Source organism: Acanthaster planci, linkage group LG10, assembly GCF_054643075.1.
Source record: "Acanthaster planci isolate LZ-2023a linkage group LG10, COTS_SCS, whole genome shotgun sequence".
Lineage (NCBI taxonomy): Eukaryota > Metazoa > Echinodermata > Asteroidea > Valvatida > Acanthasteridae > Acanthaster > Acanthaster planci.
In genome coordinates this window covers 11,487,600-11,510,903 of record NC_141786.1, presented here as the reverse complement: position 1 = coordinate 11,510,903, position 23,304 = coordinate 11,487,600, and the positions used below count along the sequence as shown (strand labels likewise).

Genomic DNA, 23,304 nt, shown 5'->3' with positions numbered 1-23,304 from the left:
CATCATTGTGGACCCCTCTCATAGCCTGTTCTCGGAATTTCTGCGGCACCACTAACTGAAACAATCTAGATCCAGATGGGCCAACACAGCTTCGGTACAATACACCATCTTTCAGCACAAACCTGCTGAACTGTCCACACATGGCTTTCAACTCTTTGGAAAAGTTGGTTGACACCTTGGGTTTGGATTTCTGCTTGACAAACTGGATGACTTGACTAATGTCCTCATCAGCTGTTTGTGCTTCTCTCCAGTCAACGGATTCCAACCCACACACTTTCAAGTCAGCGCCCGGGCTGGAATAGTCATTTGGGACTGCATCTGCACTCATTGCCATGCAATACACCAAAGACTCACCATCGGTAGGGTCAGAGATAGAAGACCGCTGTCTGGCCTCTGAGTTAGTCAGATGTTGGGCTGAAATGGCATTGATTTCCTCACGATTGCAGGTCTGATCAATGTCCTTGCTTTCTCCTCGCAGGCGTGCTTCAAGATCCCGAATTTTCTCCTGCTGATCAAATTCTTTGGTCCCACCACCACCTACAGCTGGTCTTCGAGACAAAGCATCAGCATCTTGGTTCGCACGTCCGGGTCTGTAGTGTATGGTGAAATCAAAGGTAGTAAGGGCAGCTAACCACCTGTGACCTGTTGCGTCAAGTTTTGCTGAGGTCAATATGTATGTCAATGGGTTGTTATCTGTGAACACTTGGGTACCCTTTGCCGCATATAAATAGTCTCGGAATTTTTCCGTTATAGACCACTTCAGGGCAAGGTACTCCAGCTTATGAGCTGGGTAGTTTTTCTCAGCCCGGCTCAGGCTCCGACTCGCATAAGCGATGGGACGAAGTCTTCCATCAGCCTCTTGGCAGAGCACGGCCCCCAGTCCTTCACGGCATGCGTCAACATGAAGAACAAAAGGGCGAGACATGTCGGCAAAGGCTAACACTGGAGCTGTGCAGAGTCTTACTTTCAATGTCTGAAATGCCTTTTCACAATCAGGCGTCCATCTGGTCTCAAAGGGGGTTCTGTGATCAACAAACCCATCGCCCTTCCCAGCCACTGCTGTTTTCTTTCGAGCACCTCCAGTCAGTTGGAACAGTGGTTTGGCTATGGCAGAAAACCCTTCAATAAATCTGCGATAATAGCTTGAAAATCCTAAAAAGGATCGAAGCTGACTGACGTTTTCGGGGCGGGGCCAAGTTTTCAGTGCCTCCAACTTGGCAGGGTCTGTCTGAACTCCCTCCTTCGAGACAATATGGCCAAGGTATTTTACGGATGTACAACAAAGTTGGCACTTCTCCGGGGATACCTTTAGGCCGTACTGGGCAAGACGGTCAAAAACTTTGCCAAGTCGTTCTTCCATCTGGACCAAACTTGAGGAGAACACAATTATGTCGTCCATATAGACCAACACTTCCGCCATGTTGAGGCCAGCCATGCACCGCTCCATTAATCTCTGGAACGTCGCTGGTGCACCTTTTACACCCTGTGGCATCCTCTCGAATTGGTAAAAACCGACTGGGCAAGTGAAAGCCGTCTTGTCCTTGTCACTGGGATGCATGGGTATTTGATAGTATCCCGACTTAAGATCTATTACGGAAAACCAGCTGCATCCATGTAAGGAGTCAAGAGCCTCCTGTACCAACGGCACAGTATACTGGTCAGGTATGGTTCTGGCATTTAACGTGCGGTAGTCAATACAGAGTCTTATCTGGCCGTTCTTCTTTCTTACTATCACAATTGGTGAAGCGTATTTGCTCTTGGACTCTGTGATTACTCCGATGTCCATCAAGTGCTGAAGGTGTTCCCGTAGATCCCTCAGATCCCAGGGGCAACTCGACGTGATCTTTCACGAAATGGCTCATCGTTTGTCAGGCGGATCTCATGGTAGATCTCTTTCGTAGAGCCAATGTCCCATTCATGCAGAGGAAAAGATTTCTGATTCTCTGGTAGGCAATTTTGAGGACTCGCTCTTTCTCTTCTGCGCTGACTGGGCCCCAAACAAATGGCAATTTGTAAATTCCTTCTCTGAAAGTGAAGGTCTCTGGTCTCCCCTCACCTCAGTGGGGCTTGTCGCTGCAACCCTTAGGAACTCAGCGGAGGTGCAAGGTTTGTCTTCCACTTTGCCAGTCCTTCCAGCCACCCATGAGGTAAGGTAGGCCCCTGCCAGAACGCATTTCTTGGGCAGGAATATGTCACGGTCAGTTTGATTCAAAAGACACACTTTGACCTTCCCAAAGCCTTGAGCGATGTTGATAAGGGTACATGAAACTGTTAACCCTCCTGGCAGTCGACTGGGGACAGTGGAGGTCCAGTAACCCGTTCACGGCTCTTCCAAGCCTGTTCCTTATCTGCCCAACAACATACTGTGTAGATCCTGCTGGGACAATCATGCGTGCAGCAGCTCTGGATTTCACATAGCCTATCAACCCCTCCGATCCAATTCTCTGCAGACCACGGATTTCTTTATAAATACCTTCGCAGACTCTGTCTATTGGTACCCTTTGCGGCCCACCCTGAAGGGAGGAATAGCACTCGCGAAATACTCCACTGTTTGTCCCCACAATCAACTTGTAGTTGGCTGTATTCTTGCTATTTGGGACAACCAAGGCCAAGGTAGGGAAGGCCCGGTCCGTCCCACAAAAAGTGGCATCAAATCCAAGGTTAATCTCTGTCCACCCAAGATAGGGCATTTTTCCATCACCACCATGCAGCAACACAAGATCCTGCAGTGGACGGAGTGGCAGACCAAGACTTTCAAAGAAGTCTCGATATATGAGGGTCACCTGTGAAACCACTATCCAGTAGTGCCTCGGTCCTCATGCCATCCACGTAGCAGGGTCTTGTATGGAGATCCCCCACCAACCCCTCTGGAATGTCTGTGTTGGGTTGATAGATGACGGGTCGACTGTTAGGTGGCCTCAATTTTTGGGCGCCGAATCGGCCTTCTTCTGACGCCCCCGTTCGTTTCCCTGCAGGTAGAAGCTAACAACCGCTCGTTCACTTTCTCTGGGTCAGGTGGTTATCACATCTGGTGCGATAGTGACCGTCCTGGCCACACTTAAGCAGAAATTTGGGCGTTGGGTGCGTTGATTCTTTGGTGTTTGTTCTTTTCGACTCTCCCTGACTCAGTTTTCCATGCTTGGCCGTCTTGATAGGCTGAGGGCACCGGCTTAGGCTCTCGCCGGGACACCTTTTCTGCCTGCTCAGCCTCCTCTCGTCGGACCATCTTGAGTAGTGCCAGGTAAGTAGGTGGAGTCCTCATCTTGTCTTTCAGCTGAAGATTAACCAAGAGCATCTCGTTGTACAGTGTCCCCTTCATGAACTGGGTAAGTAGCATTTTATTTGTCTTGTCAGCCGGGGCACCACCTTTTCGTGTAAGTTTCCGAAGGATGCCCTGCAAACGTGTCAGAAACTCGGAGGGTTTCTCTCCCTGCTTCTGATGGAGAGAATGGAACTTGATACCTCAACTCATCTGCAGTATGAGTGTCTCCAAATGCTAGCTCAAGTGCCTGGAGATAATCCTCTGATGTGGCTTGGGGATTTTCACGCCTCAGGTCTGTGATGATGTTGGCCGCAGGGGCCCGGAGGGCCTCCCGGATACGCCTCTTCTTCTCAGCCTCCTCATCCTCTTCATCCAATTGTCCCTGTGCCACTTCCACCCAAGCATCAAAGGTTTCCCTGTAGCAACACCTGAAAATGGAGCAAGTCTCCTTGAACTAGCTATCTTGCACTTGGAGAGAGCTGCTTGTAATGCCACAGTGGGTCCTTCCACTCCTGCAGGCTGTGCACTCTCATCCTTATCAGTAGACGACAGCAAACCCCTGGCCTTGAGGTCTGCTACTGTGACTTTGTCACTTCGAACTCTGGTAAGTCGATGAACAGCAAACACAACTTCTCGCCCAGACAATGTCACCTTCAATTCACCACTTGGCGGAAGAACCACATCTGACGTATTTTGGTCAAACTCAAGAAGAAGGAGAGTCTTACCCGATTCTTCGCGTCGGGAGACACCAGTTAGATGTTGGATGACATCACAGAGTGCAACCAATATGGAGTCAGTTGAGATAGCGATGGGATTTGAAACTAGCAGAAGGGAATGGGAGGGACGTACATCGTCTTTCTTGCACCATGCAAGTCCGATCGGTTGAAACTCGCTGCCGGCCGCCATCGCTGAACGCTTGTCCAAAGTTAATGAAAGTCGCGCTACCAACTATCTCAAATATCACATGGGAGAGGAAAATTTAGTACATGTTGGTAGTGTGGATACGGCAATTACATAACTACTGGCTCTCAAGAAAAACTTTACGATGAATGACAAAAAGCAACTTCACTCCAAATTACATGGATCCAATTTGGAGGAATCTGATGTGTGGAAATTGTGGGAAGAATCAAAGTCAAGTTCAATCTGCTAGTCTGAATTTGGAAATGTGGTTTGGTTTAATAGGTCCTGGGCAAGGTCGCCAAAAATGTAGCCCACACAATCCAAACAACCAGGACAAGTATTTCTCAGATTAAACTTCACACTTTAATTCAACCTTGATTTCCTCTGGCAACAGTAAATCACTTATAATTATGCAGATTTGGAATTAACACTTGTAAATGTATAACAATACAAAGCAAAGGTCAAACAGTAGTAAAACCGATGACAATGATAACAATGACAACAAGATAACAATGAGCGCTCGATACACACACACAAGATATAGAATATGTAGATCTACACAGTTTTTCACCAAGATCTTGGATTTCAACCACAAATGGTCAGTTCTCTTAAATTTCAAAAGGATCCTGGCTGGTCCAACACCAGCACTGCAACTGTTCAGTTCCCTGATCAGGTAGGGCCAGTATGCAGAGCACAGATGTCTGAAGCCTACGTTCAGAGTTGAAGATGCAATAGACGTCTTTGGAGGAAGAAGTCCACACTGGGCTGATCACGGAACTCTCCAATCAGGTCAAAAACTCCCGAGTGCACAATCCCACGGTACTGTCTGGCACACCTAGGCTCAGGAAGAGGAGCTGAATGTGGGAGTTGTCCAATACTTCTCTCGGGTCAGCGCACTGGGCCTGAGAGTAAACAAATTTGAACCTAATATACATGTACCATTTATACATGTAACATTTTCTGGTGGCTCAATTACATATCCTGTCACATGCAACATGTGAAGCTTGTTCACAAACACTAGACACTTCTAGATTCCACTGGTAATCATATTTACTTTAATAGTAAATCAGCTTGGGAATTATTACCTCTTGGCATTTTCCACAAATTTCCAAAGAGATATGTTCCTCACAACATTCTTAATTTGAGAAACAAGTATTACGTTATGCAAATTATAGATCTTGCCGGTATGGTATCCCTTTAATGCACAATATTCACCTATGAGTTACGTATGTCCCCATGTATATGCAAAATATCCCCCACAAACATTATTGGTTTTCTCATCCAGATAGTTAAGTCCCATAAGTAGGCTTACAAATATTAAATTCCCCCCTGTTACAGACCTATATTGTTCGCAAATATGATGGTTTTACTTTCAGATTTCAATTACAGGCTTATTGACAAAATCCCCCTAGGTTGAGTAATGTATGCATAGCACTGAACTGTTATGGTACAAGCACATGGCTCCCAAACGACTATTTTTCTATCATCAAAGTTTGGCCTTACCTGAGAGCCAGTAGCTACTCGCAGTATCCCTGGAAGCAATGATTATTAAACTCAGGAATGCGTAATATAGGAAGTGATTTTGGCCATTAAATTACAATTTTAGGCCCCTTTTGTTTTCCTGCCGGTCGCTTTCCGAAGGAAAAAGATGGCTGCATCCATGAGCTTTTTCTGCCTCTCTCTCAGTGGTCGCTTGAGGGCGCTATGTATATTTTGGGCTGGGCTACAGACAGAATGAGCCGTCGATTGGTGAAATGAAGTTGGGAGAGGGCGCAATGGAATTAAGCCCGCGCGGCATCTTTTTATGCCCGATCGAGTCCGCTATCGAGTTCTGCCGTCTTGGCCCAAGACAAGCTTGACATGTGCCTATGCATGCACGCACTTCTTTCTTGTTGCTACGCAGAGCGCCATCGCCAACGTTGTCTTTCGCCCAGCACCCTCTGTCGCGTCACAATATCAAACATATAGGCTAGCCTTGAGGACCGCAATGTGCGTTTTCAATGTACTTCCTAACACCGGGCACAGAGAGTAGAGACTCCCTCCAAATTGCAGAGTGTAACCAAGGATGTGTAACCAAGGACAAACTTGAACACTTTATCCACAGAGGGGTTGGCTAAGTAGAGTTGACGCTCTAACTCCGTAGCTTTATCTTCTGTCATTTCCAAACTCTTCATCATGCCCATCTTCATCTGACTGAGCACTTTCTTCAGGGACTCTCTGATCAGAAAAAATGACGGTTAAGGCCTTTGTACATGAAGTTTGGGGAAAAATCCTGACCTCGTTGCTTTTATTTGCTGGTGTTGTTTTCTTATGGTTTTCGTGCTAATATTACTTTCTTTCCTACTCGCCTATGGAGTATTCTTTCTGAACAAAATATGTTAAGGGGGCATGTTGCCCCCTGCCAACCCCCCCCCCCCGCTGAATACACCTCTGATTAAAGTAGGCCTACTTACCCAGCAATAACGGTGAATTGGCTGAAACGCCACCAAAATGGAAAAGAAAAGAAGCGCAGAAAACTGTTAGACTGTTTATTATCAATTCGAAAATTTTCACTGGTTTTTTGGTTGTTTGTTAGGTTTCTCTACATTGCTTATAGGTGGCTGATATTTCTAAAATGGATTCAAAGAACAATATAGAAAATACACGTTTGTCTAAATTCAAAACATAAACGTGAATACTATTTGGTAACTTTGGTTTGTTTAGCTCTCACGGGTTGCCCTATAGATCGTGTACGGACTTGGAGGCAGTGTCTTGCAGTCGTTTAGCACGCAGTATTAGAAATAGGCAAAATATGCAACCGATAATGTATCTCGGTTAGCGGACGATTTGCACAGTCACATACCAATAGCACAAATTAGAGTGACAGACGACACTTACGTTTCGTGTGTTTGTCCACCGTTGCGCAAGGACCTGAACCATGTCTGTTTTGGGCATACACGGCTACCTGATAGGGCGTGACCACGGGGCCAGTCTGGGTTGAGTTCATTCCAGCCCAGAGGGTCGAAATCTCGGGGAATGACGCGAATGTTGATGTAATAGAACTCCACAGTCTCGCCACCGTCGTAACCTGGTGCCCAAACCACCCGCATATCATTCTCTGTAACGTAATATGCTCGAAGATTTTTCGGTGCATCAGGCTTTCCTGAAAAGAAATTTTAAAAAATTACATATGTAGAAACCAAACGAGTAGAATATGTATGAACCGTAACGCTACAGATAAAAAGAGGTACCTGAGTTTACCTAAACATAATGAAAACATGTAATACTTAGTAAGTTTTAGGAGTGCCCTCATGCACCTCAACCTGCTATTTGAAACGTGCCTAGTAGGGTTATAAGGACTGCATTCGTGAAACATACGTCGCAGGTTCCCGGTCCGTTCTGAAGACCAATTCGCATTCGTTGCCAAACAGTCCTTTGTGATTGAGACATCACTGGTATCCAAGTAAAGAAATATCTTAGCTGCATTCAATGGCGTGATGCGTCCGTCGATGTGAGCCATACCCGCATAACTTCGCTGCTAAATCTTTGAGACAGGTGAGATTTGCAGAGTACCAAGATCGCCCACCTTGGAGGTGTTACGTATGGGGCGCATGCACAAATCAAGATGGCGAATAATAATTTGAGGGCATTGCGGAATTTACCGAGCGCTGAAAAAGACTGAAGCTACGCGCTGACACATGAATGATTGAAATGAGCGGAGGGAGCCAGTCCCATTTACTTTGTCACTCCATAATTCAAAAGTGTTTCGATGAACCCCCCCGACTTTTTGGACAGGGGTGGGGGACTGTCTTACAGTGTAAAAAAAGTTGGTCAAAAAAGTGTTGGGCATTGTTATTTGCCCCACCTTTGTTAAAGCTACCACATTGTTGATCAATTTTCCGTCAACGTTGGTCAACATTGACCAAATAATGGGAAGAATTCACCCAAAGGTTGCCAAGTTGATATTTTTACTAACATTTGGCAAACTATCAATCCAAAATCGACCAACCCTTTTACAGTGTATTATTGGGTGAGGCTTAATGGATGTACTTATGGATGACTGATGCCTGATGATCTATCAACTGGCCCTCCCACTTTGAAAATCATTGAAAATCATGTTAAGCCTAACATGGAGCGCAGTGACTTCTATATACTTCTACCTACCTATGGCCCAGTCCAGTTTTGTTTACATGGAGATCATTGCATTACATATGAGCGTCATAACAACAGAGAGGGAAACAAAGCCATGTACTAAATTTACCTGTTTTATTCAAATGTATTTCATGTTCATCATACAAACTGATGTTGTTGGCAGCTCTACATCTGTATATTCCGTAGTCGGTGCTCCGCACTGTGAAGATGGTCAAGTGACTCTCGATTAAAAATCCCGTAATTTCATCTCCAGATATGGTATCTTCCAGGTAAACTCGACCAGGATCGGTGTCGTTAGTTATTGCAGTACCTTTGGCACTGTACCACATGACCGTAGGAAGGGGATTACCCACGATGACGCACTCTAAAGTAGCTGGGTGGTTCTCATCAGCGCCAATTCACGTCCTGTCTTTATTCGTAATTTCAGGGCGATCTAGCGTCGGAGACAAATAGGAATGAATTTGTTCTGTGAACCTTGCGAAGTCTTCAGAACCGCTTTGGATCCCATAAATAATGTGGATTGGGGGGGATTTCTTTCGTTTTAAAAATTTGCGGCTGTGATGACGGACGCATATCATAAACAGCTGAGATTTAATAACAACTTTGCTTCATTAAGCATGCTATAGGCCAACTGATTTGGAAACTGCGAGTAAAAAGGTTTTGTATGCGTTGCTTTCACTTTGTTGGAAGCTAAATCTACTTACAAAAGATCTTAACAGCCGTCCACTTCGAGAATGCTCTTGGCTTCCAATTAGACGAAGGCATTAATCTGCTCCCAGCGCATCGGTACCAGCCAGACTGGTTTCTGTGCACCTCACCTAGAGTCAAATTCGTGTAGATTACTTGGTACGTCGGTTCAGTGAGATCAGTTGAGGATATCCGATCAAGGTTGAACTGCCACTGAATCCACCGCCAGAGTGGATCGCTGCTCGATGATGCAGGTGCTTAAGACATCAGTGCCCTTGACAACAGGGCCCCGTGGAGACCGTGGTCATGGCAAGGTCCCAATCTGTCCGGGTAACCAAACGGAAACAAAACCCAAGTTGTCGAAATGTGCGTGTAAGCTGAATGCACGCCAAGCCCCCTACCCTCAATCCTATAAGGGCAAGGGGCATAACATCTAGACATTTTGCTTAGAAATAATCGCGACGCACTCTGTAATACATTGCCCGAAAGTAAAGGTCAACCAGGAAGCTTCCAGAACCCTAGCTAAGGGGATTTTACATGTTCGGGGCCGTCCTATAACATTTGATAAGTTCTGGAAAAATTATTCCTGCCTGACTTCACCCTGAAACACTCATGTTGGAATTTTGCTTTGTGTTCTTCCACCAATATTGTTGAAAAGTCAACTTGAGATTAGTAAAAACAAATTACATCAACGGCGTTTCATTTCCGTCAATCTTGTTCTTAAGTCTCCTTGTTCACTGACGTTTGTTTTTGAGGTTGTATAACGTTACAAATATTTATGTACCTACAGTTTGGAGTTCACGCAGACGCTGTTTCCATAGGTCAAGAATGACAGAAACAATGGAAAGGAACCCAAAGAAAAAGGCAACCATTCACATGAAAATAACTGAGACGATTTGTCACTGGCTACGTACGCCGAATGATATGCAACCAACAGCTGTATGTGAGCGTCGATCGGAATTCACACAAAATAGTTGAACACAGTGTGTGTGGCTGTATTTCGCGTGCACATTGTTAAAACCCTTCTATAAACCACCGAAATAAAAGACGCCTACCTGTCGCCTCATTTTTAAAATAACTTTTGTTGTTTGTTTTTTGTGGAATTAAGCTGAAGATTTTTGTAATTCTCGACCTACAAATGTCCTTTAAGACTGCCAAGTCCTTTCAACCCAGCTGAAACCGTTGTAGAGTACGGCCTGATGAAAGACCAGTATTCCTTAGGCTTCCCACCCATAGGATCTCTCGCAGTAAGTGGGTCTCTCTGTTGACGGACATGTGCCGACAGGTTACGGCTGTTTGGGTTGTGACTGGTATTTATTGTACTTTCGCAGCACTAAATGGATTGCAGACAGAGAGGGGAGCTCGTGGGTGTATTAGCAGCCACAAAACTGTCGTACATGTTCATCGGGGTACCGAGCTACAGCCATAACCGGGAAATGACCTGGATATTTTTTTATCCACGTCGCTACCCCCATGTAATTTTGTGGGCGTGGCTACTCGCGGGGAAAGCAGTTGACTACATAGTGGTGTAACCGCGGGCCCGAACATGTCCAGTAATGATGACACGTTGCCACATTTTACACATCATACATCAAACATTTCTGATGACTCCTGAAATGCACATTATTCAAGTGAAAACTGTAATCTTTGGCATACAAGAATCGTGGACGGGGGGGTTCACAAATGATCAGAGAGAGGCTATTTCAATCCATAAACGCGTAAAAAGCCCTCACATTTTGCCTTAACCTAACTATAAACATACGTTTCTTTTATTAAATAAAAAAGTGTTTTTAGCATATAAATATGTTGTATGTGTTAATTTATCAACGTGTCAAAATGTTTAAAAAGTGTTACAGATTTGCGTTTCATTTGTGCTTAGAAGACGCTAGGGTTTAACGGTGAGAGAATGCGTCTTCGTGACAGCATAGGGGCAAGCAGTACGTTGCTTTCACGTTCTTGGATTATGAAATCTCTTCTTTTGGAAAAGCCTTGGTGAAAAAGTGGAATTTCGATTACACCTATCCACCTTTTTTTGCTCGCCAAAAGGTTAGTGAGACACAGTGGCGTAGCCCGTAGCCAGGCGCTTCTAAGAGAGGGCAAGAGGGGAAGCAACCGTTCCTACAGGGCCCAGTTGGCCCTTGCCCATCCTTGCTTTGCCACTGGTGGGAGAATTTGATTTCGACTTCACTTACCTTCGTTGAAGACTCCACGGAACGCATTGCAAATCTCACAATATTTTTCTTGAAGACTATTGGTTGTTTCAATAACTGGAGAGCACATGCTTGTCACGTGGTACTTAGCAAGCAAAATCTCAACTAACACGCGGTACATGATTTCAGGTTTGCCTTAGTATGTCCTGGTATAGAGAGTAGTTAGGAGAATCTGTCGTGCTGCGTCAGCGTTTCGTAGGCTCTCCCATGGAGACTTAATCTTAGGTTAACACCCCCAACAGAGATGGTGGTCTTCAGTGCTGTTTGTGTGTCCTTCCCCTTGTATGGCTGCAAGGCCTGGACTCCTTATGGATCGCATATTCACACCCTGACGACTACAACGGTTGCTTGCGCTAATACTGGAGTTGCAATGGTGGCAACGGGTCACAAAAACCGAAGTACAACAACGTCTAGCCGTGCCCCCACTAGAAGTCCTGTTACTCCGCCATCTGCGATGTCTGAATATTATTACCTTTACTTTATTACTTTAATCCTGCAAATGGTCGACTTTTTATGGTAAAAAGTACCACATTGCGGTGACTTTTTAAAAAGGGCGACTTTTTGCTGTCACCCTATTATTTGAAGTAATTTTTTCCTCTACAGGAAAGAAATTCGATCTTGATAATGCACCTAATGCATACCCTGACACCTAAACATTGTTAATTATGCTTACTGGGTGCATTTGAGACGTTATGCATATTAATATGACAATTTGAAAAAAACAAAGGTTATGTCAGGAGTGGTTAAAATTGCAGTATCGGGGCGACAATGGTGTTTTTGTGAAAATTGTAATAAATTCAAATGCTGTTTCCGTAAAATTTTCAGGAGTAAATGGTAGATACATTAATGGGACATTGATTTTGTCCAATCTAGATTTAACGTTAGACAAAAAATAAGTAATTTTGAGAATCTGTGCACAAGGGAATAGACAACATTAAAATGCAATAACGCCCTCACTAGATGAAATCGGGTGAACTAATTACATCATGCTTAACACGCTAATCATTTATTTTTGCTTTAAAAGCCATTCAGAGGCAAATTTCAGCACTGTTTAACAGTTAGCGTAAAAGCTGTGCTGACTACAGCAGACAATCATCCTGGGGGGGGGGGCAACAGAAAACAGACTGCGTGGGTTTACCCAGTTTACCCACCATGTCGATCCGAAACACCTGGGACTGTGCTTCTACATAAATGAAAATTTCCCTATCCCCAGAGCCACGTTTTCCTATTTTCCTGCCGATTTCCTTATAGTAATAGCACAGTTTCGTATTAGCCAAAATATTTACTGAAAAAATAGATTCCCGGAAATGAGACTGGGCGCCGCCATTTTGAAAGTTTCGGACAAATCAAACTTCGGTGCAGCGGCGCAATGTACATTAGCGCCGTACATGGCCCAATTTCATAGCTCTGCTCAACTGCCGATTTTTCGCTTAACCTCGATAGAGGAAGCAGCCTCATTTGGCAAGTCCGTTGGAGCTAATTAACATTTTTTTAAGTCCAAATTCCACGACTACTTATCATATCCTACCCCTGAACATGCTGAAAAACCTGGTTTAGTCATTTTACAGCCAGGGCCTCCCCTAGCCAGAAAAAATGCAAAAATCCAGACGGCCTTGAGCCAGCCTCCAGGCAATTCCCATAGGACTGTGCGCTAAGTGGTCCCTTGTGCACAATCTAATGGGTTGTTAACAAAACGGTGCCTGGGGCAGGCAGTGGAATGTTCTTTATCAGTGACAGCTGTCTAGAACTTGTCAGAGGCCTCTTTCGGCTGTCTTTAAAGTGTTATTTTTGTTGGGGGTGTTGTGGTGGTGGTGGTATGGCTTGGCTGGCGCGTGGCGAGGCCCCCCCCCCGTCAAATCCGGATAGCCTGGGAAAATAGCCCCCCACGGTACTGTGATGTAATTTTGGTGGGTTTTGGTGGTTTGTAAGATCTGTAGAGGCTAGGGGACAACCACTGAAGCATTAATGTCCCTTTAGGACGGACTCAGGGCTCTGCAAACCTGAAAAAATAAACGGACTCAACGGAATAGTCCGCTCCCGGAACCGTGTGAGTTTAAATTCGGAACGCGTCCCATGGTTGCTTGTGAAGGTGAGTTTGCGCATGCGCCAAAAATTTTGAAAATGGCGCCCCTCATTATTGCTTATGAATTTTAATTTTTAATCCCTCGGGAGCTAAACTTGAGACGTCTCTCCAATTACATCCCCTCTTTCCAGTGACGACATCGTATCTGGCGGTTTGTAGTCACCCCAGTTGCTTAGATGGATTCATCAAAATTATAAATATTTTTTAGATGATACAAAATATTCCATTCCAAAGTAAAATTATGCGAGGTCAAATTTTCGACATATTTTTGAATAAAATCATACATTTTTGAGTATTTGTCAGAAAAAGTAAGGATATTTTTAAAACCGCATTTTTTACAGAAATCTACCTCCTTCAATTTGGTGAACGGGGGTCCAGTGTTCATTATTTTCACTGCAGGAAGACAGCTAAAATTTATTTTAGTCATGAAAACTCACCCTTGAATATCATATTTTGGTGACATTTCGATTTGAAATTGCTCGTGATTCACTGTGTACCATGTCGTGAAAAGTTGGAGAATTCTCTAGTTTGGAGTTAATGCTGCATGTTTCGTGAAAATGTGAAATTATGGGCTTGTTTGTTTCTGTCGGAGATCAGAAACGTCTGAATCACTCCATGGCTACCACGCTTGGCAAGCCATCTAGCATGCCTGGAAGCTAACACCCGTGGGAAGAAAGCTGACACGGGCCCCAGTCGCGAAACCGCGGCCGGCCGCCTTGTGGTTGGCTGCCGTTGAGCCGAGCTTGGGGCCCGCACCCACTGCAGTGACTGACTGATTCCTACATGTCGTGACCGTAGAAGCCCCACTTTCACAGCTCTGTATATGCTGAAGACCACATTTTATTACCTTGGCAGTCGTGGCACTACTTCAGTACTTGGTCCAGGATGATATCGTGTCGCATTGTGCTAGGCAAATGATGTTTGGAAATATTTAAAGGTGGGCCTAGGCTTAAACCAAAAGTTTTTTTGTCAATCTCGGTTGGCTGAAAAATAAGACCCTGCGAAAAATGGACATGACGGATCATTTTTGTATGTGTGTGGTGAACTTTATACCGGCAAACATCTGTAATTTATTTGCATGGCCTGGCTTGTCTCGGGGTCAACAGGTGATTGTTAGTTACATTTTTTGGCAGGAATTTGTTGCAGTTGATAAAGGCAGCATTTACACTTTACGTTAAACACAACAACAATCATAAGAAACATCTTTTCTTATTTAATTTGAATCGAAGTGATTCTGACACAAGATGAGGAATGCCATTGGAAATCTATAAATATGGAGAAAACTGCCAATCATTATTTTTACAACCATTTCATAGTACATGTATGTTCACATTATTTTTTTTTCCAGTTGGAGCAATTACACAGATACCGTGATGCCTGAGCTGATGATTTGGAATTTCAAGCATTTCAAGGATGACTCTGATGACTGCAAGGAAAGAATTAAAAATTAGTCAAAAGAAGTTGAAGCGTACAATGATGAATGACATTTTATTAAGCGGGAAATATTTATTGAAAATTGTCAAATTATTTGATATAAAGTGTAAGACTAGAAAATAGTATTTTGGATGGAAATCTTCAAAGCATATATGCTGTCCAAGACTCCATGTAGGTATTGTGCATGTATCTGCGTTGCTGAAGTGAATATACAGAAAACTGTGAAAAAAATAGGTGTTTCAAAAAGATTTTTTTGGCAGAAAGGAATTGTTTTGAACTCAGAATGTACCCCCGAGGTTTTGTTCATGTAATAGAACTCACAGTAAAGTTTCATTTTTATGTACACATTTTTTACCCTCATTAAATGCGGTTGAGCAACAAAGCCATTACACAATTTCATAATTCAGGCGTTCTATCCATACAATTGTTGTTGAGGTCTTTGAAAATTACTACAAACGCAGGAAATCTGGACCGTTTAAAGAGGTAAAGGCAGCTTAAAGAAAGAATGAGATGTGTAAAGTTTCTGTACTGATTTGTGATTGACATTTTCAATAAACCAACAAAACACTGAATTTTGCTTGCAGTCTAAGCTCCCTTGTTTCCTTGTAAATTAATATCTAGTGGTTTTGTATTGTCATCATTGACAGTTTAAGACATTATTAATTTATTCTCTTATCTAAGTGTACTTATTTCCAAGACTTTTAAGACTTTCAAAACTTAATGTTCACTGGTAACTGCTGTCTAGAAACAATCTGTCATTGGTCTTAAGAGATTGGCAAAGCTGAAGCTACCCAAGCGACATATGCGAAGTTGCAGTTGGAGTTGCAAAAAAGGAGAAAAAATAGAGGTGCGAAACAAGTGAAACACCTTTAAACAATTGGAAAGTCTTTTTGGAATGTTTTGAGTGCAGACGGGTTGATCTATTTGAGTGATGCATTATTTTAAAGTCTCCCAACAAACTGAAATATTTGCTTTATCACGAAACCGGTAAAGCGTACGTGAATGTGGTTATTCTTCCACGCACCAGTAAGTTCCTATCCAATTACACCAAAACTTGATCTTCTAAATCCGAAATAGGCGGACGAGATCGGGCAATCTTTCTCACCAAAAGATTTTAGCTTGATAGTGACAATATTGAAAAATTACATCAACTCTTGAACTACAGCAAGAAACCAACAAAGTCTCCGTAAAAAATGCGGTTTGTAAATGCGAAAATTGTACTTTGAAGTTCGTTTTTTTACGCGCGGAAATGTCTACGTGCATTAACATAGTGAAGTCACAGTTGCGGACGAATCATATCTTCTCGCGTGGTTTCAGGTTACAAAAACCTAATTACAAGTACGCATATTCAAACCGGATTGTCACGCGCGCCATTAATCACTATCGTTTGTATATAGCCTGTAGTAGTCCGATTATGTTACTGTATAAGTTGTTGGCCGCCCTCTGTAGTTGAAGTAAAAACACGCCGGAGAGTGCCCCTTGTAAAATGGCCGCCATTGTAGTGTGACTCTTTGCCTTGTAAGATGTACCTACTCCAGAAAGATATGACAAATTCTGGCGACGAGGATGAGATATCCTAACCTGTGGGTAGCCGAGTCAAAACTTAGTTACTACCAACAATGTTGTAGACTCCATCTGGAAGGTAGGATGGCAGCAATAATCGGAAAAGTGGACGAGTTCGATGAAGGAAAGGAGACCTTCAGGCTTCACGTTTTACTTAGAGCGGGTGGAACAGTTCTTCATCGCTAATGACATCAGAGACGCAAACGCAGTGAGTGTTTTTCTGACCATTATTGGACCGAAATCATACTCGTTTTTGAAGTCCATGGTGTCACCAGACAAAGTGAGTGATAAATCACTGGATGAACTGAAAAACTTGCTGAAAGATCTCTACTCACCACAACCGCTGACAATTGCAGAGCACTTCAAATTCCACAAGAGACACCAGAAACCAGGGGAATCTGTGAATCAGTATGTAGTCGAACTGAAACACCTGGCAACTACTTGTAAGTTTGGGAATTTCCCGAAAGATGTCCTTCGCGATAGATCAGTGTGTGGGCTAATCAACACTACCAAAAGAAGCTACTGACGGAGAAAGAACTGTCTTTTGAAAAGGCACTGCAACTTGCGATTGCATTTGAAATGGCAAACAAGCAAGCCCAGGAGCTGCAACCCAAAGCCAATATAGAAGTAAAAAAGGTGACTACTTCAAATCCCAAACCGAGCTTCAGTCATCAGAAGAAGCCGGCAACCACTGGAAGTCATGCAAGTGGTGGTTCAAAATTAGTGCAGAACCAGGATAGTGGGAACTGCTACCGATGCTTGGGTCAACACTCCCCAAGAGAATGCCCCTTCAAGCAGGCAACTTGTTACTGCTGCAACAAAGTGAGTCATATCTCAAAGGCATACAGAAAAAACAGTATCAGAATCCGTCTTCTAAGGAGGGTAAAACCACCAAACCTTTGAAGCACCTAGCCACTCACCTCCAACAAGCTCTCTTTGACACGGTCAATCTGGCGAGGCAATTTGCATCCCTTTCTCAGCCCACTTGCATCCCCTTTTTCATCGGCAACAATGTTTCAACACAATTAAACGGAAAATGTGACTTTAAAACTGTCCACACTTAAACGAAGCCTTTATTTTCGTAAATTGGGGACTTGGTCAACTGAGTCCTATTTCAAATATATAATTCGGAATATTGTTTTGCAAGAAAAATCCCATATAGATTCCATAAATAAGGTCTTTGGAATAAATGGAAACCGAATATCAGGTGTTGTACAATATGGAAAACCATGCGATGAATGAGAGCTTGAGATGTCAAAATGTAACAAATTTGACTGCCAGTTTTAGTCCAAGTCCTTTGCAATTACGGTCTTCAATCGTCATAGCAAGATCCTAATGGAATGATTTTTTTGTAGGTCTGTGAATAAAATAAGTCCCTCTTAATTCAGAGCACTTTTAAATTGAAGCTTACTTGATAAAATTTTGGACCCTTCATTAAAACCTTTGACTATATAAATACATAGTTGGGGGACAAATAACTGAGGCCCAGACAGGTTTATAGAATTTATATCCCCAGCGGATTTCAAATATTTGGGTATGGCAGAAACAGACCCTCTATAGACGGCCTTTTGCGGCTTTTGGATAATTGATACAAGAAAAATTCCACTTATATTCCAATCCACGAGACATGTGGGTTTGATTCTCTTTGTGCAATGTACCGGTAGATAGAAGGTTATTTAAAAGTCTGTTTCCTGGCGAATTTTACTTTCTTTGTTTGTTTAAACTAATTTCTTTCTTTGCGTAGTAATTTTGTGATAACAATGTATCACATGTACAACCCACCAACACAAGAAACGTGTTTTGTAATTAATGAACAAAATTAATGCCAGTCACAATTGTATCATCGTCCAGTCATCCAAGGCTAATTAGTTAATCTGTTCTTGTATCATTATGATTGTTGATGTTTGGTATTAAACGGCTGCCAAAGACAAAAGGGAAATCAGTGTATACAGGAAAAGTGACCATGTCTTGAAAAGATTATATATTATAAATCAATGCCACACCATGTACTATGTTCATGATAAACATTGTACATAAAATCGTCAAACTCAAATTGCATATTAAAATCATTTTACAAATCAATTTTTTTGCTTATCACAAAAAATCCCCCTCAGGATTGGTGTAAATGAGAAAAATAAATTATCGGCAACAGTACTTTCCAACATTACTTTAGTCTAAGGCCCGTCAATAAGTATGCGTCAACACTATGGAGGTGACTTTACAACATTCAGTGTTGACCGGTCACTGCTGCTATACCCATTTCACTTCGTCAACCAATCAACTGTGGCGATTACCTGACCGCAAATAACGTGGGCTACTACCCGTGACAGCCTGCAATCCAACCCCCAGCTCTCGTTTCTTATGACAAAACCGCAAAACCCATTATAAAGAGTAAGATAGTGCAGGATTAAGATACCAACTTTTACGACAGCGTGCTGGTAATGTTAGGCCAGAGGCTGGGGCACACTTCACTGGGGGAGCATGCTTCATTTAAGCTCGTATTATCATCCACCAAGGATTTTGTTTTAAGGTGAAATTGTTCATTCACAGTCATTGTTCTAAGTATCCAGCTAAGGCATGTTACTAAGACTTTCCTTTCTTGAGTTATGTGACTTTAACTACATCCTGTTTCTAACCGTATATAAGTCCTGCATCATTGTACAGCTCCTCAGTATCCGTTATTCAGTATCCATTATCCCGTATTCAATATCCAGTATACAGTATCCAGTATGCTATATTAGTCTGCTTTTCAATTCTCCAATTCAGTCAACAGTTAGCTTACAATTCTATCGCAACATTCTTGGTCGTTCTTGCGAATAAAGACTTTAAAGTTGGTAACAACGCTGAATCAATACTGACTCTCATCACGACCCTGTAGATTCATTGTACTGTGCGTTATTTTTTTGTCACACAATAAGTTTGGAAAATTGCAGTTAGGCACTGTATGCTGCAATAATTCCTTTTACCCAATTCAGGGGTAAAACGTCTTGTATACTCAGTGAGCGTTTTTTGCATGGCCCGATGCCATATCCTCTGTAGTGCATTTGGCGATTTAGAGATTGCTATCAAACGCTGCTGGCGAGTGAAGTAAGTCATCTGGTCAACGAACCCTTGCATGGTTGATTTATGGGCCAGGGCAATTTTGATGCCGTATAAAGGTTAATTGTGTATAGGTGAAAGTTCAGGAGCATGCAAGTGGGTTAGCAGAATGCTTAGCCATGCAAATTCTCTGCGTGAGTATCATGATGCTGGGCGCTCGGCAGGTGGTACTCGCATTTTGTCACAGCCATTCAGAGCGTGTACTGGCCAAACATTTTGTTCTCCGATTTTCAGTTGTTTTTCCGTTGTTCCACTGGAAATATTATCATTTCTTTCCACAGTCACCAGTCGTTTGGTCGAGTGTCATTTTGTTGGACTGGGAATTAGTTTGCCAACTTCCAGTGATCGTTGCCTCATGACTCAGGACGGCTTCGATCGGCCTATTCGGTCACCGCCCGTGGCCGTGGAGCGTCCAACCCCAGCCGAACACCCATTCTTTCCCCTTCTGTCATGTCTGCCTGCTCATCGTCGGCCCACGACGTTCTTTCGCAGGAGTGTTCTCGGCTGCCTGGAACCCCCATGGACAACATCGTGTCTATCTGTCGTCATCATAAGACTAGGCCTAACCCCCGCGTTTGGAGTTTGGATTGGTTGGGATTCATCATACGTAGGCCTTGGGCCTACCATGGAGGAAGGAGGTCTAACGTTACATCAGGTGCGGCCACTGTCATAGTGTCACTGCCAGTTGATGGCAAACGGAAACGCACGCCAGCGCAATAGCCTGCCCTCCCCCCACCACCACCACCAGGCTGACCATGGCCTGCGCCGAGCTTGGGATGTGCTTGTGAACTCCGGACTACCCTACAGGATTGTCAACGCCTTTGCATGAACCAGGCCATCAAGGAATGACATGATCAACATAAAACTATTCCGGGTGAGAGGTTTCTAGTTATACTGTAAGTCGTTTGGGGGCTAGTTTCGGAGTTGGCTTGCAAGCCGTAGGATGGTAGGAGTTTTAAGTTTTGGTTTAGTTGATTCATCTAACGTGAGACATTAGTCTTGGTTCCAGGACCATTGGCGCCCGCACGCCAATAGAGCCTGAAAGTTGACCCCTCGTTGCGCGCTTCCAGAACCCTCGAATAGGAGAAATCAACTTTCCGAACATTTTCAATTAAATTGTACAATTGAGAGCTCAAGCAATTAAAGTGACTGAAATAACCTCCTGTAAATAGCCTTCAAATTTTCAATTTATCAAAATAATAAATCATTCAAGTGGGAAGGAGTAATATCGTTAAAATGTTTGACATTTCACTTCCGCCATGTCTAAACAACATGCAGTAGAAGATTCACGCGTTGAGCGTTGCGTGTTTGACATTCCACAAACGTGGGTCTTGTTGCAGAAGTGGCTGCACGACGGTTCATCATTAACGTACCTGCTAAAAGGTGAAACGACGCAGCCGGGTTCATCGTTCTCACGTGAGCTGGCAACACATAAAGAATAGGGCAAGCCTGGGAACGAGTATAAGGTCACGAGAGAAAGACACTTTCCCACCGTTTTCGCAGTATTTTTCCACAATGTTACTTTATAAATAACAAGATTAAATTCTGAGGTTTTTATTTTATGGAGTCTGGACGTTTGTGTCAACGTCTGTGAAAATTAATAGACAGTGGATTGTCAAGCCTGTGTAAAATCCCCACAGGCTCGCTGCGCGAGGGTTCCGGAAGCGAGCTGCGTGACCTTTTACTTGCACGCTCTATCGATCCACTGACGTCGTGTGTTTTCCAAATCCCGGCTTTGATTCCGTTCATCATGCGCGCATATACAAAATGCTACTGGTCCCCCCATTTGCGCCGGAACCGGTGTTTTACAAACGTGCAGAATTTTTAATCGCCACAAGCCTAGGGGTCGTCCATAAAGTACATACGCACGAAATTAGGGGTGTGCATTTGCGGGTATTTTTAGAACCGGGTACCCGTTTTTTGTTAACAACGGGTACCCGGAAAAGAGATCGCCTAATAACAAATGGCATTGCGCGCGACCCGATGGATCATGTATCCGAAACACGGTTCTTTTTGGTACATAGGAAGCAAGCAGAACATTGTTCTAAACGTCGGAGTTAATCTCTCCTACCTTTTTATCAAACCAAATTGTTACCTTCAGTTTGCAAATTTTTTGTGGGTGTATGAAACAGAAAAACAAATCTTCACGGGGAACGTCAGAAAAGAAACAGAGCTGCAAACCACCTACGTGAAACACGCACATGCAAACGCTCAAAGGAAATGTCCCGGATGCTGCTTGACCACGTACACGCGGAACGCACGTGGCGTGCACAAATGGTGAGCGCTGGTCGTGTCACGTGCGGACCAGATCAGTGCTATGTACGTCACGGGTTAAAAGGCTTAAAGTTTTATGTACAAAAATACCACCGTAACTCAAACAATGCCCACACCATTATATCCACTTATTTTGAAGTTTCTGATTCAAAAAACCGCCACCAAAATGCTTCAAACGGCGTTAAAGGTATAGGAAGTCTATATAGGGTTAGGAGTCATCCCAAGTTCATCTCTTTTCTGACGAGGACCAGCACGTTGCATAATTATAAATCAACGTAGCTGCAACTGTGTAATCCTGGCTTTCAAGACGCTGAAACTAACCTGATTACAACGCGGGCCCAATTGTAGTGCCCTTCAGGCAGTCATATCGCTGACACTGCAGCGGCCATGTGACCGTAAAAAGAAAGGTCATGTGACCACACATAGGGAGGCCCAAGTGAAAAAAATAGCAGCGCTTCACGTTGTTAAATGACTAAGCGCTACGAAAGTTTTGCCACACGAAGGTACGTACCACGATGAAGTGGTTTTGTTAAATAAATATTTTTTCAGGATAACTCCATTACCCTGAGGTTCAGTTGTCGAGATTTTAATGTATAAGTAAAAGTCACTTCGACAAGTGACACTTGATTGGCCGACTGTATTATGACTTGCACCTCTCAACATTTCCTTTTTTTCGAGTGGAAAAAAAATACTTGGATTTGAAATGCTTTAGTACATGTACATACAAAAAACATCATTCCTGCTCTTTTGGTCAATTCCTCATCTATAGTTTCGCTGAATCACTGATAAAATTCAAGTTGCTTTAATTTAAAAATGATTTGGAAACAGAATATTTCTTGGTATAAAACTTAACTAAACTGGTTCTCTGACTTTTTGGGTTTGTAGCGCACATTTAATGCTTTAATTATCAAAAGAGGCCGATCAATCGCACAATTTGTGCGTGATCACTACTTACCGCACGCCATGTGGAGTCCCAGTACCGCTGGAATATAACACAGTCCGCTCTCGCTTCATCATCAATCCCGACATAAAGTAATTTTCATTCATATTGTTTTATTTGACAAAAATACTCTTAATTCAAACAGTAAGCACTACTTGCACCTCTCAACATTTCCTTTTTTTCGAGTGGAAAAAAATACTTGGATTTGAAATGCTTTAGTACATGTACATACAGAAAACATCATTCCTGCTCTTTTGGTCAATTCCTCATCTATAGTTTCGCTGAATCACTGATGAAATTCAAGTTGCTTTAATTTAAAAATGATTTGGAAACAGAATATTTCTTGGTATAAAACTTAACTAAACTGGTTCTCTGACTCTTTGGGTTTGTAGCGCACATTTAATGCTTTAATTATCAAAAGAGGCCGATCAATCGCACAAGTTGTGCGTGATCACTACTTACCGCACGCCATGTGGAGTCCCAGTACCGCTGGAATATAACACAGTCCGCTCTCGCTTCATCATCAATCCCGACATAAAGTAATTCTCATTCATATTGTTTTATTTGACAAAAATACTCTTAATTCAAACAGTAAGCACTACTTATTCCGCACAAAAGTCATTTAGGTCGACAGTGTTTGATAGTTACAAATACAGTCATGCAAGTGTACATCAACAGCGCTACCCCCTCATAAGACAAAACTCCTTCGGTCTCTTGTTTA

At 43.1% G+C, this 23,304-nt stretch overlaps 1 protein-coding gene and 1 pseudogene across 2 annotated transcripts in view; both read right to left on the bottom strand.

Moving 5' to 3' along the window:
* Positions 1-2,795: 2,795 nt before the first annotated feature.
* Positions 2,796-4,245, bottom strand: LOC147797760 (paraneoplastic antigen Ma2 homolog; annotated as a pseudogene).
* Positions 4,246-4,502: 257 nt separating this feature from the next.
* LOC147797757 (uncharacterized) overlaps positions 4,503-23,304 on the bottom strand; it is a 103,073-nt gene continuing 84,271 nt past the window's right edge. Inside the window, exons 3-8 of one of the 2 annotated variants that reach the window (XR_015426679.1) lie at positions 8,998-9,302; positions 8,403-8,726; positions 7,040-7,304; positions 6,616-6,636; positions 5,666-6,379; positions 4,503-5,064 (exon numbers count right to left, since the gene is read on the bottom strand). Coding sequence is in view for 1 of the 2 variants with exons in the window: in XM_087142179.1 (XP_086998305.1) it covers positions 6,172-6,379; positions 6,616-6,636; positions 7,040-7,304; positions 8,403-8,622 (714 nt within the window). In the remaining variant the exon portion in view is untranslated. Of the gene's footprint in view, positions 5,065-5,084; positions 6,380-6,615; positions 6,637-7,039; positions 7,305-8,402; positions 8,727-8,997; positions 9,303-23,304 lie in introns of those variants that run through there. The other variant, XM_087142179.1, reaches the window with a different exon arrangement.